The sequence below is a fragment of the Eubalaena glacialis genome, chromosome 19, assembly GCF_028564815.1.
Source record: "Eubalaena glacialis isolate mEubGla1 chromosome 19, mEubGla1.1.hap2.+ XY, whole genome shotgun sequence".
Lineage (NCBI taxonomy): Eukaryota > Metazoa > Chordata > Mammalia > Artiodactyla > Balaenidae > Eubalaena > Eubalaena glacialis.
This window is the reverse complement of record NC_083734.1, coordinates 44,783,820-44,796,984: the sequence shown is the minus strand read 5'-3', so window position 1 is coordinate 44,796,984 and position 13,165 is coordinate 44,783,820. Positions and strand designations below refer to the sequence as shown.

The window sequence follows — 13,165 nt, the reverse complement described above, 5'->3', positions numbered from 1 at the left end:
GTATTGTGGTGGCCATGGAGGGTACCACCCGGATTTTCTTTAGGAGAACCTGCTGTGGGAAGCAGAGTTGACCGAGAACCTCTAGCCTACCCTGCTGTAGATCTGTCTTCTGAGCCCCAGCTCCCCGGGGCTACATCCAGCCAAAGGCTGAGTATGAGGTACTGGAGCCTGGCCCTTCTGCCTGATGGGGAGCCCTCCGGCAGACCACCTTTGCTCAGGTTGGCTTGGCTGAGACCCTCAGACTGTGCTGCCATCTGAGACTCTTCCTACTTAGTCTTTCCCTCCTGCTCTCCATTCCCAAGTTTTAGACCTTCATTGTGATTTGAAGGTTTTCCATGCCGATTCCTGCTCCCTCTCCCTTTATGCTTCACGGGCTTTCCCCCTAATAAGTCTCTTGCGTATCTGATTCCATTTCGGCACCTACTTCTCGGAGGACCCATGTGTTTTGTGTTGGCTTCATTTGCTCAGCATTCTGTCTGTGAGAACCATCCATGTTGTTATGTGTAGCAGCAATTTGTTCTCTTTTATTGCATAAATATACCTCAATATATGTATCCATACTAATATTATTGGACGTTTGAATAGTTTTCAGCTTGGGGCTCTTATTTTAACGTTTCTGTGCATGCAATCTTTTGGTGAACACGTGCATTCATTTCTCTTGGGTATATGCCAAGGAAGCGGAGTTGCTGAGTCATAGGTATATGTTTAGCTTTAGTAGATACTGGTAAACAGTTTTCCAAAGTGGTGGGCCAAGCTACACTCCGACAGCGCTTATGAGAGTTCCTGTTGCATATAATATTTTTACAAATTTAAACGTAAAAGTAACTAGTTCAAAAGATAGATACAAAACAAATGTATGCTATATCATCCTAGCTTCATGTTTAAGTTACCATTTTTAAAACTGCTCCATAGAAAAAATGTTCACATACCCCAAAATGTTAATAGTGGTTATATTAAAGGGAGAAGGGAGATCACAGGTTACATTTACCTTTGACTTTGAGAAATATCTGAAATGCTTTACAACAAATATATATTTCTTTTGCTTTTAATTACATTGTCTTGAAAAATGTTACATAGAACTAAAAGGCTTATGATGAAAACCAGCAGTGTCCTCCTACACTCCTTCGCATCCCTCAGTCCCATGCCTCCTAGCTTTCACTCCTATAATTGCTTTCTTGCTTCCAAAGATGTGTTGAAATCCCTTATCTGCTGCCTAATTCTCTTTATTCTTGTGGGTTTCTATCTTTTCCATCGCTTTATTGTCATTTAGTGAGATTTCAAGAGGGAGAGGAAATTAATATGATCAATCTGCCACTTTTAATCATACAATCCAGGCTGATTTTTGGACATTATCGTGGTGAATGGGATGTATCAAAAAATAGCGGCTTGTTTTAAAGACATTCTGGTGATTGGGAATAGGGATGGTGAGAATGGACTGGGGAGGGGAGCACCCAGAGGCTTGTGGGGAGAATGCTTAAAGAGCTGACAGGAGGGACTTCCCTGGTGGCGCAGTGGTCAAGAATCCGCCTGCCAATGCGGGGGACACGGGTTCGAGCCCTGGTCTGGAAAAATCCCACATGCCGCGGAGCAACTAAGCCTGTGCGCCACAACTACTGAGCCTGCGCTCTAGAGCCCGCGAGCCACAACTACTGAGCCCGTGTGCCACAACTACTGAAGCCTGCACGCCTAGAGCCCGTGCTTCGCAACAAGAGAAGCCGCCGCAGTGAGAAGCTCACGCACCGCAACGAAGGGTAGCCCCCGCTCACCCCAACTAGAGAAAGCCCGCGCACAGCAACGAAGACCCAACGCAGCCAAAAATAAATAATAAATAAATAAATAATTTTTTTAAAAAGAGCTGACACGGTATTAGGAAAACAGAGAGGTAGGCTTCTCACCCAGCTGCAGCAGGATGGAGACAACAACGTAGAGGGCACAGAGAGTCCGTGCCTCAGGGTCACAGCCCACATCACGGGGCTGCTCACCCCGGTTCTGCTCCAGGATAGGCTCCACCTGGAAGGAAACTCACCAGACTGTAAAATCTAGAAACAAGGAAATATACCAGAAATGGCAAATATTTGGCCGCACTCCTTAATCCTGAGCCCACGGCAGACGTAGCAATCCACCATGGCACTCTTGCCTGGAGACCCTCAAACTCTCAACATAGTGACAGGCGCTGCTGATCAGTCAAGATGGGGCCAACTGCCCTCCTGGGACTAACAGTTTTCCACCCCCTTTCTTGCCCATAGGCAAGCAACAGAGCCTAAAAAGCCCATCCCAAACTGTCCTGGAAACTATATATCCAGGGAATTGCCACAAACCAGCTGAATAGACAGCTGGCAGAGGACTATGAAGTAGGAAGGGACTGGTCACTGGGACTTCTGGATCCCTTGAGAGCATGGGCATTCACTTCCACTAGGACCTGGGCCCTCAGCCCAGGCTGTCTTACCTTGTCCTTCAAAAGGGGCAGGGTCCCCTTATCTAGGGCCTCAGCAACAAGCTGCCCCTCCTCAGACAGCTCTGGGGGCAAAAAAGAGGGTGGTTGGTAGAGAGGCGAGGCACGTAGTGGGACGGGGCTTCACTGTCTGGTGAGACCTGGGACAAGCATCAGAGGTTCCAGAGAGCCCCCAGGAGTGCTAGATGGGGGTTCTTCCAAAGGGCTCCTGCTTTCCTCTTAGCCTGCAGGAGGTCGTAGGGGAAGAGGAGGTCCTCCCTCAATCCCTGGCCTGGGAAAGATGGCTAGTGTCTGAAGTGTGAAGTTCTATGCCTCACAAAATGTAAAAGGCAGTGTATACCCCCTTCCTCCCAAGATTTGATTCCCCACAGGCCCCTCTGCTCAGCATTTCCTCCACACCAGCTTACATCCAAACCCCTCCTCACCCATCAAGTCATCCAGGAAATCCGAAATGGCTTCTGTGTGCTCCTCTATCAAGATCCCAGCAGCGTATATACAATGGAATATTACTCAGCCATAAAAAGGAACGAAATTGGGTCATTTGTAGAGACGTGGATGGACCTAGAGACTGTCATACAGAGTGAAGTAAGTCAGAAAGAGAAAAACAAATATCGTATATTAACGCATAAATATGGAATCTAGAAAAATGGTACAGACAAACCTGTTTGCAAGGCAGAAATCGAGACACAGACGTAGAGAACAAACATATGGACACCAAGAGGGGAAAGCGGGGGTGGGGGGGTGGGGGGATGAATTGGGAGATCGGGATTGACATGTATACACTAATATGTATACAGTAGATAACCAATAAGAAACCGCTGTATAAAAAAATAAAATTCATTGTTTTTTTAAAAAAAAAGATCCCAGCGGCGTTAAAAAGGCTGCATATGGGGCTTCCCTGGTGGCGCAGTGGTTGAGAATCTGCCTGCCAATGCAGGGGACACGGGTTCGAGCCCTGGTCTGGGAAGATCCCACATGCCGCGGAGCAACTAGGCCCGTGAGCCACAACTACTGAGCCTGCGCGACTGGAGCCTGTGCTCCGCAACAAGAGAGGCCACGATAGTCAGTGGCCCCCGCTTGCCACAACTAGAGAAAGCCCTCGCACAGAAACGAAGACCCAACACAGCCAAAAATAAATAAATAAATAAATAAAATTAAAAAAAAAAAAAAAAAAAGGCTGCATATGACAGAACCTGCTGGGTCTTCCATCTGTAGCTCCCTGGAACGCCGGACCTCAGACACCTAGGACCAGGAGATGGGGGAGATAAGCCCGGTCCCATTATAGCAGGTTGTCTCCCCACTGGCTCCTCCCTCTCTCTGCCCCAGTTCTTCCTTGGGCCTCTTACTCTTCGCTCTAGACCCTGCAGCTCTTCATCCTTGCTGAGGCACTTGGTGAAGCAGCTTAGCCCCTCTTTTCGCTCCTCCTCAGTCGGATCCTGGAGGACTCGCACCATGTCCTGCATCCTCTCCTTCACGCTTGGGAAATCCTCCAAACTCCAGGACCTCCCAGTAGAGGCAGAAATTAAGAACCCCACCCACCCAGCCTAGCAAGCTCCATTACCAAGGCCCCCCAGACCCCATTCTTTATCTTTCTTTTGGAGACCACCTCTCTGTATCTTCCCTTCTTCTAGTCTTTTCCTGTTAAAATGAAGCATGCTTCTTCCCAGACACCCACCAGCATTGCCTCCCGCTGACCCCACTTCCACCTCCCCAACTCACCCTCAGTCTTGTACCAACCCCCAATTCTTCTCCATCTGCAGGAAATCAAAGCTTATGTCATCCTTTCCACTCAAAGTGCAAGCTTTGGGCCCCAGCAGGAGTAGTGAGGATTTAGAGGAAGTTAGAGCAGTGGTTCTCAGCCTTGACTGTGCATGAGAATCCCCTGGGGAGTGCCCAGACCCGATACCCAGACCAGGCCACACCCCCAGATCACTTAAGTCAGAATTTCTAGAGGTGGGACTCAGGTATCACTACTTTCAAAGTTCCCCCCAGGTGATGTCTACAACCAATGAGAATCACTGTGTTTAGAGGAGACAGATGCAATCTCCAGACTGAAGTTGAAACCTGCTTTGGGCACTGCCCTACCCTTGTCCTACCAACGAGCTCCACTGCCACACACACATATACACACAGACTCACACACACTCAGCTGCCCCACCTGAGCTGCACTTCTTGAGGCCAGAGGGCTCAAGAGTGAGGAGTGCAGCTACCCTGAACACAGCTGGATTCCATCCTTACCTAACCAAGATGAACCGCCATCTTTCTCTGCAGAGAGGAAGAATAATCTCAGAGAGTCTTCAGGTCACCTCCACCCACCTGTGGACCTTCTTGTCCCAGTGGTGGAAGTTTTCAGTTCTGGACTCTGAGCCCTCACTGCCCATGCCAGGGAGCCTGCATCCTCATCATTGTGTGTAAATGACAAAGCACTATATTTACAGACCCCTTCCTACACCCTCAGAGATAGGCAGGCATAGGATTATGCCTAGATGATTGAAGGAGAAATGAAAGCCCAGAGAGGGCCGCTCAGCAAATTTGGATCAGGGCAGGAACTGGAATCTATCCCCTGACTCCTCTGTTATGGCACTTTAGTCTGTTTTGAGCTAGCAAGACCTTGCCAGGACTGAACCTGCAACTTTTACAACTTCCAGAAATTTTTCTTGAATTTGCTACTCCATCTAGACTTCTCTCTACTCCTTCACAAGGCCTTATAGGCAGTACAACCCTTATTGGATTCAGGGAAAGACTCTGAAATTCCAGAGGAAGCCACATTCAGAATCATAGGGATCTCCTGGTCTAATCCTCGTTCATTTTAACGTCAGCATAACCATGGCTCAGGAGGCTGTGGAGCTAGCGAGTGGCAGGGCCAGGACTAGGCCCGGAGACCGTCTGACTCCTAGTGCAGTGCTCCTTTCAGTGCTAGTGCTATTGTGTGAGAACGGGCCAGGCAATTCAAGTGTGCTTCCTAGGCCAGTAACCCTTCAGTAAGGGCTGTGAGCCCAGGATCCAGCACACTGACCTGCACAGAGCAAGTCAAAGTTGGCGGAGCCTGGAAACCCTAGGTCAACATGCAATCCAACCTACTTCTCCAACAGGCAGATTTTTCTCCTGCCCTTACCACAGTTCCCACCTGGGTGCATCCTATTACATCCTTAGCACTAAGAACTCTATAATCCCAGGCCATTTGTTATCCTCTTTTTAAAAATAGTATCCTTGCCCATTCTGGAATGATGAACAGGAGGCCCAGAAGCTCACTCACCTTCTGGAAAGGATTTTTCTTTTTTGCCCGAGAAAAGCTAATACCTAAACCAGTTTGTACAAAGAGAAAGAGAGAAAGACCAGTTATCAGAAAGCTCCGTTCTGGGACTTCCCCGGTGGCACAGTGGTTAAGAATCCGCCTGCCAATGCAGGGGACACGGGTTCGAACACTGGTCCGGGAGGATCCCACCTGCCGCGGAGCAACTGGGCCTGTGCGCCACAACTACTGAGCCTGCGCTCTAGAGCCCACCAGCCACAACTACTGGGGCCCCCACGCCTAGAGCCCGTGCTCTGTAATAAGCTCGCGCACCGCAACGAAGAGCAGCCCCCGCTCTCAGCAACTAGAGAGGGCCCGCGTGCAGCAATGAAGACCCAATGCAGCCAAAAATAAATAAATAAATAAATAATGTTAAAAATTAAATTAAAAAATAAGAAAAAATTTTTTAAAAAGAAAGCTCAGTTCTCTCTCTGTAAGGTCCTCTTTCTCCCCAACCTTCCCACCCTGCCCTCCAACAGAAAAAAAAATACTGGGAGAGAGATGGGAGTTAACACTTCTAGGGAAGAATTAGTGTCATGCTGGGGCAAATCCTGGGTCAGTGGTGTCTGAGCAAGGACCCTTCATCACCCTTCTTCTCATTCCCTGGAACTTCCCCCCACCTTCCAGCTCACCAGGGCCCCTCCATGCTGACATAGACCCCAGTTGAATCGACCGCCACCCTACTCATGTGTTCAGGCTCCCCCATCCACCCCGCCCCACCAGGCCTTGCGTACCCATACTCTCTGCGTTGGGGAAGACGAGCTGCTTTACTCGATAGCCCAGGACCTTCTCAGGGGTGATGGTCACTTCCGTTTGGTGCTAGGAAAAAGGAGCTCAGGTTGATTGATCCCTAGGTGCTTGACATAGTTATCTTGCCTGATCTCCCAAACAATCCTGGGAGGTAGACATTTTTATCCTCATTTTACAGATGAGAGAACCGAGGCTCTGAGAGGGTCAGCAGATGAGCCCGTTTCACAGCAGTAGAGCTGAAATGTGAACCCGCATCTGACCCCAAAACTCATGTTGTTTCCACTTCATTCAACAAATATTTATGGGGAATTCCCTGGCCATCCAGTGGTTAGGACCTGGCGCTTTCACTGCCAGGGGCCTGGGTTCGATCCCTGGTCAGAGAACTAAGATCCTGCAAGCCGCGTGGCGTGGCCAAAAAAAAAAATTTTATGGAGGACAAAACTTGCCTATTTTGTTCCAGGCATCGTGGCTTCTGCTCTCCTGCCTCCTGGAAAGGGAGGAAGACAATGAACAAGCAAAAAACACCCGTGTAACTATGAACCGTGGGAAGCGCTATGAAGCAAATGAAGACAGAGCACCACTAGAGAGTAACAGGGGAGAGACTGAGTGATGCCACACAGGCTTTCTTGGGGCAAGAAGAGAAGTCGTAAGAAGGCCAAGGAGCAGGCAATACTGCTCAGAGAGGTCTAAAGGAAGAGCTGAAGAGCGCGGCGGCTGGGCTGGCAGCCCCTGACCTGCAGTGGGTGAGCCAGGCTGGCTCTCCCACAGTCCCCACCTCCCAGGATCCTAACCTTGTGTTCATATTGGAGACCAAAACATTTCATCGGGTCCCCCAAAATATATTGCTTTTCACTTTTCAGGATTACAGTCTTTGTGGTCTTCAGAGTTTCCGTCACTAGATAAAGGTCTTCTCTCATCGCCTGGATTGATTGGAACGTAGGGGGCAGTTTCCTCTTCAGCTTTCTGGAGGGAGTAAAGGGGGAACGAGAGGGGCCCCACCTCCCAGGGACATTTCTCCCTCTCCAGCAGCTCGTTTCTATTTGAGACTAAGTGCCTCTGAGACCGGAAGACCACAGCACCCCCGTCCCAGTTCACTTTACCCACTGTGGGCGGGAACGGGGTGCAAAGTGGGAAGGGAACCCGCTTCTGGAAGATTACAGTGTGCCAGCACTGTGAGATACTTCACGCGTCATTTCATTTAACCCTCACCGCCCCGCTATGATGTAGGCAGGATTGCATCCGTTTTTCATATGACGAAATTGAGGGCTTAGAGACAGGTCATGAATGGTCCAGGTTCACACAGCTAATAAGTGTATAACTGGGATACAAACCCCAGTCTGTATGAGTCCAAAGCTTGTGCCCTTCCCATGGCACTGAGATAGGTATCTGCCCAGTCCACAACACTCCCTTCTCCGAGAAGGGGCTCCAACTCCCTGCACTGGTCTCTGGGGCCTGGTTGAATTGTCCACCCTTGGGGGTCCGTGAGGCATCTCTGATTCCATAAAGAAATTCATTTGGTGACTTAAAACAGCCTGATGGGGGACTTCCCTGGTGGTCCAGCAGTTAAGACTCCATGCTCCCAGTGCAGGGGACCCGGGTTCAATCCCTGGTCAGGGAACTAGATCCCGCATGCATGCCGCAACTAAGACCCCGAGCAGCCAAATATAAATATATGTATAAATCAACCTCCCTCCCTACCTGATGGAACTTCTGGTATTCGCAACCAAAAGACCCCCAAGAAAGTCCTACATCCTTGCCTGAGCAGATCTTCCTCTACCTACCCTCCCCCACACAACTCTATTTACACATTCCACATAGCTTCACTCTAGAAACAACAGGCATGCTAGAAAAATTGAGTTCCCTCAGAAAAACTACAAAAGCCCCCTCCCCAGCAATACCGTGGTGGGTAGGGGTAGTTCAAAGGACCAGTACAATTTCACTGTAAGGCTTTCAGTTTTTAATCAAAAAGGAAAAACAAAAGGCATCCACCCTGCTCAGGGAGGGCTAGCCCAGGAGAGCGGTGGGGCCCCTTCCCCCAACCCATCCACACTTTCCAACAATTGCAGCTAGGGAAGAAGACACCAATACCAACCACAACGTGACTGCTGAGGAGGAAGGCTGGTGATATCCCTCTAAGTCCCTTGGAAGGACCATGCCCTCAGCTATCAGAACTTCTGTGGCACTTGATTGGTGCCACCCTGGTGGGGTGGGCTGGTGGCACTTCCTGTGCAGGAAATGTTCAACGGGGGTGCTTTGATTTCATTGGGCTTCACTTCAGCTCTCTTACCAAGTACTTGTCATGTGCTGGGGATAAACAGAGAGGTTAGTAAAGTCAGTCCCTGGTCACAAGTTGTTCTTAGTGCAGTGAGGGGAGGGAACATGGAAACCACTGGCTTACCGCAAGGCAGAGTGAAACAGGCACAAAATACAGATTTGGGCAGCACAGTATAGGAAAACAGAGGAGAGTGGCCTCTTGAAACCAGCCAGTTTTGGTCCAAGCCAGAGTAATCAATCACCCTGGAGGACAGCAGGGAAATGAGTGAACTGAGGACCTCAGAAGAAGGGCTCCTGGAGGCTGATCCTGGAAGAATGAGAAGGCTTCCTGAGTGTGGAGAAGAGGAGGGCATGCTTGAGTGAAGCAGTGGGATGGGGAGAGCTGGGAGTAGGGAGTGGGAGGCTGCACCAGCCGGGGGTCCCCCACCTCAGATGCCCTTGGTGCCCAAAATGGGCTTCTCCCTCTCTCCCTCCCCCTTGCTGCCCGCATCCAGCCTCACTTGTTCTTAAGGGAATCCAGGAATTTCTGGAGTATCCGGGTCTTTGATAACTCGACGCCCTGCTCTGGGGACCTGGAGAATGTTATTCCCACTTCAAGTGTTTTTTCTTTGGGTAATTTCACTGTCAAACTTCCCTTTGAGTCTGCGCTGTCCATAACTTGGGACTTAACCTCTTGACCTGGAAGGAGAAAGGTAAATGTCACATTGAGGCTGACCCAAAAAGATCTCTCTCTAGAATATCCTCCCTGGTGCACCCCGTCCTGGGCTCCCCTCCACGATCCCCTTCCCTTCTGAGGAATTCTTCCAGCTGTGGCTCTCCAGCCAATGCTGTTCTCACCAGAAGTCATCATGCCTGGAGCCCACTCTGCCACCTTCTTACCAAATGACCTTGGATAAGTCACATCACCTCTGAATCTGTTTCCTCATCTATAGAAGGAGAATTTTTTTTTTTTGGCCACGGCCTGCAGCATGTGGGACCTTAGTTCCCCGACCAGGGATCAAACCCGTGCAATGGAAGATCGTTGTCTTAACCACTGGACCACCAGGGAAGTCTCTATGGAAGGAGAAATATTAATAGTACCTACTTCCGGTGCTTGAAGAAATTAAATAAACTAATGCAGTTAAGCACTTAACAAAGTGCCTGGCGCACACACATACTAAATGTTCAGTAAATATTAGCTAGTCCTATATAACTATTTGAGAGGCTGAAATGAGACAAGGAAAAGTAAAGTGAAAGAATTAGGAGCCCCTGACCTTTGGGAAATAAAAGTTAAGCAGAGTTCAGTCTCTGTGTTTGTGTGAACTGTGCAGGTGTAAAGTGAGGCAAGTCTGGAAAGTTGCCCACCCAAGTGGACTCTGCCCAGCCTTGCATAAGGCCTTGCATAAGGGCGTGGACTCCAAGTCAGTTGCTGCCCTGGAGTTAGTGGAGCATATGTAGAGATGCTGCCAGGCTGAGTGCCCTTCTCTCAGACCTCCCAGTTCTGAGCCTGCAGAGCAGGGAGAGCTTCTACTGCTGGATTTTGGGGGCAGGGCCGGATTTACAGAAATGCATTTTGAAACTGGTGGAAATATGACAGACCTAGAAATAGTGCCTGAAATCAGTCCTGTGTGTGTGACGCTAATGTCTCAGGGCCCAATTGTTTCTTGAGTAACGTAAAAGTTTGTGTGTACTTTATCAGAGAGAAAGAAAAATCAAACCTTATGCACACAAAGAATACAGTATGGGGGAATTCCCTGGCGGTCCAGTTGTTAGGACTCTGGGCTTCCACTGCAGGGGGCATGGGTTCAATCCCTGGTCAGGGAACTAAGATCCTGCAAGCCGCGCGGTGCAGCAATCAATCAACCAATCAATAAAACAGTATGGAGGAGGGGCAGGGGGAAAGAGTAACTTGACAGTGGAGAAACCTGACAGGCACTACCTCAGCCAGATGACCAAGGTCAACATCAACAGTGATAAGTCATGTTGATAGTACATAACCTTGATACGATGTGATGGGAACAGCACTTTACCTCTGCAGTCTTCCTCCCCCAAACCCATTACCTAGGTCTATCCATAAGAAAAAAAATCAGACAAATTCCAGTCAGAGGGGTGTCCTACAATATGCCTGACCAGTACTCCTCAAAACTGTCAAGGCCATCAAAAACAAGGAAAGTCAAAGAGGAGCCAAAGGAGACGTGACAACTACATGTAACATGATGTCCTAGATGGGATCCTGGAACAGAAAAAGGACACTAGATAAAAACTAAGGAAATCTGAATAAAGTATGGACTTTAGTTAATTAAAAACAAACAAACAAACTATGTATACCATCTACACCATATAGTTAAAAAAATAATAATCTGTTTGAAAAGGGAGCAGGCCAAGTTGCTGAAAATCAATTTAAATTACCAGTTCACCTCATTCTTAAGGATTTTTTTTAGTTGGGTTTCACCTCTCTGTCTGAATTTTTTTATGCAAACAGATAGACTTTCCCTTAAAGGAAGTTAACTGACTTCTTAGTCAAATTTTTTTTTCCATAATTAAACTTGCCCCTGCCCCTGGGGAGTAATATGATCATTGCAAAACATCCTAGTCCTGCTTTAAAGTTTTCTTGTTTCCAGTGAACTTGTCTTTTTTTTTTTTTTTTTTTGAGAATTAGCTTTTAGTAGATTGACTCTTGGCAATTCTCGTTTCAGAGAATTGACTCAGAGTCTTTGAAAAATACTAATCTGAAAATTTCCTAAAGTCCCTGGCTCACTTAAACCCCACTTGTGGAAAAGCCCACCACCTCAGAGTATTCTGGGCACTGCTCTTGGTCACGTAACAGCAGTACCAGGCACGTGGCAGGTGCTCTAAAACTATACAGTGGTGTTAGAATTCTTTTCCATCTCTTGGTGAGACCCAAATGGGCTTTGGCAGAGATGTCTGAGCTGTAAAACTCCTCACCATGAGGCGTGAGATGCTGCAATAAGTCTCCAAGTGAGGGTTCATCAACACCTATCCTGGGGCTTCTGAAACCCAAGAAACCCCAGGAGTCGCTGAGCTTGGAAGCAGGGGGATGGAACAGACATCTCTACTAAGGCCTTTGAGCCCTTAAGGGAGTTCTGCTCACCAGCAACTTCCCATTCGGCCATGATCTCCAGGAACAGGAAGGGATAATAATAATAACCGCCACCAGTAGAATGATTGAGGCGAACTTTTATTGAACGCTCCTTCTTGCAGGCACTGTGGTAAACGATTTACGTAATTTCTCTCTTTTGATTCTTGCAACAGTCTTCTTGAGTTGACAGATGAGGAAACAAACTTAGATAAAACCACTTGTCCAGAGGTTACCCAGCTGGTAAGTGTGGCAGAGCCAGGTTTCGAAGCCAGATGCCCCCAATTCTAAAGACTGAGTCCTTTCCTAACCACTAGGCAAACTGCCTCCATTTAATTATCCATTTAAATGATAAACATTATAAACACATGAGAAGACCTCAGCTAATTTAAAAGCGAATTATTTACAAAGGAAAAAAAATAGGAAAGACGACTATTTAAGAAGAGTTTCCAATAAAAATAAATTTCCATTTCCCCTATTCCCTTCTCCCCATGCAGCTCTCCCGTACATTTCTTAAATTGAGGTGTATGGACGTGTACATACAAATACCACGGTTTCTTTTTTGACTGGCTGACCTCGTTGATAGCAATGGGGTGTTGACAGTGGGGTAGCGTAGGCGTGGGCAAAGTCTCTCACCCACCTCATACTGACCTTGGAGCCCAGGAACCAGCTTATCAAACAGCCCTTCACCCTTGTCCATCTCCAGGATGTCCTACAGGGTGAGGTCTCTCTTATCATATTGGTATCCAAAGAAACGTCTCCTCTCCTTCACCAGATAGAAGCAGTGGAATCTGTCAGCATCAGTGAGGCTTCTGACAGCAATCATATCCCCACCAGCGTCCATGTGTTGGACCACAGCTCTTGCGATTTTCTCAAATACCGCGAGCATGGTGCCTGGACCAACTGGGAAAAGGAAGCCCATTGCAGTTTGGGGGAGGGAAATATTGGTTCAGGTTTTTAAATCTTCTACCTTTGGCAGCTTGGGGTCAAGAAAGATTCAAAAGTTCTAGGCCAACCAGAACGGTTTGCCTTCCCTGTTTCCACAAGGTGTGGTGGTTACTACACACTAAGGTGGGATGGCCATCACAAATGCCGGATTCTCCTCTGCCCCTTGTGGAACCCTTCTGGAGGAAAGCTGGAGTGGTGATTGCCCCAGAAGGAAAGCTAGATCTGTTTTCTGCATCTCCCACAGCACAGTTGCCCCTTGCTCAGAGGGGCCTGATGAGTGGGAAGGCAGGCCCACCATCCCCAGCCAGACCCTCACCAGTGCTGATGAAGAGGACCCAGGAAGAGATGAGGGGCATGACTGCCGGACCTCACA

General features: G+C 48.3%; 1 protein-coding gene across 1 annotated transcript; it reads right to left on the bottom strand.

The window, feature by feature from the left end:
• Window positions 1–1,866: 1,866 nt before the first annotated feature.
• GSDMB (gasdermin B) lies at window positions 1,867–12,733 on the bottom strand. Its single transcript, XM_061176063.1, is given in 9 exon segments — window positions 1,867–2,010; window positions 2,447–2,517; window positions 2,878–2,944; window positions 3,623–3,694; window positions 3,799–3,955; window positions 6,475–6,563; window positions 7,286–7,457; window positions 9,269–9,446; window positions 12,496–12,733. Coding segments are annotated over 9 exon segments (1,188 nt in total).
• Window positions 12,734–13,165: the final 432 nt, after the last annotated feature.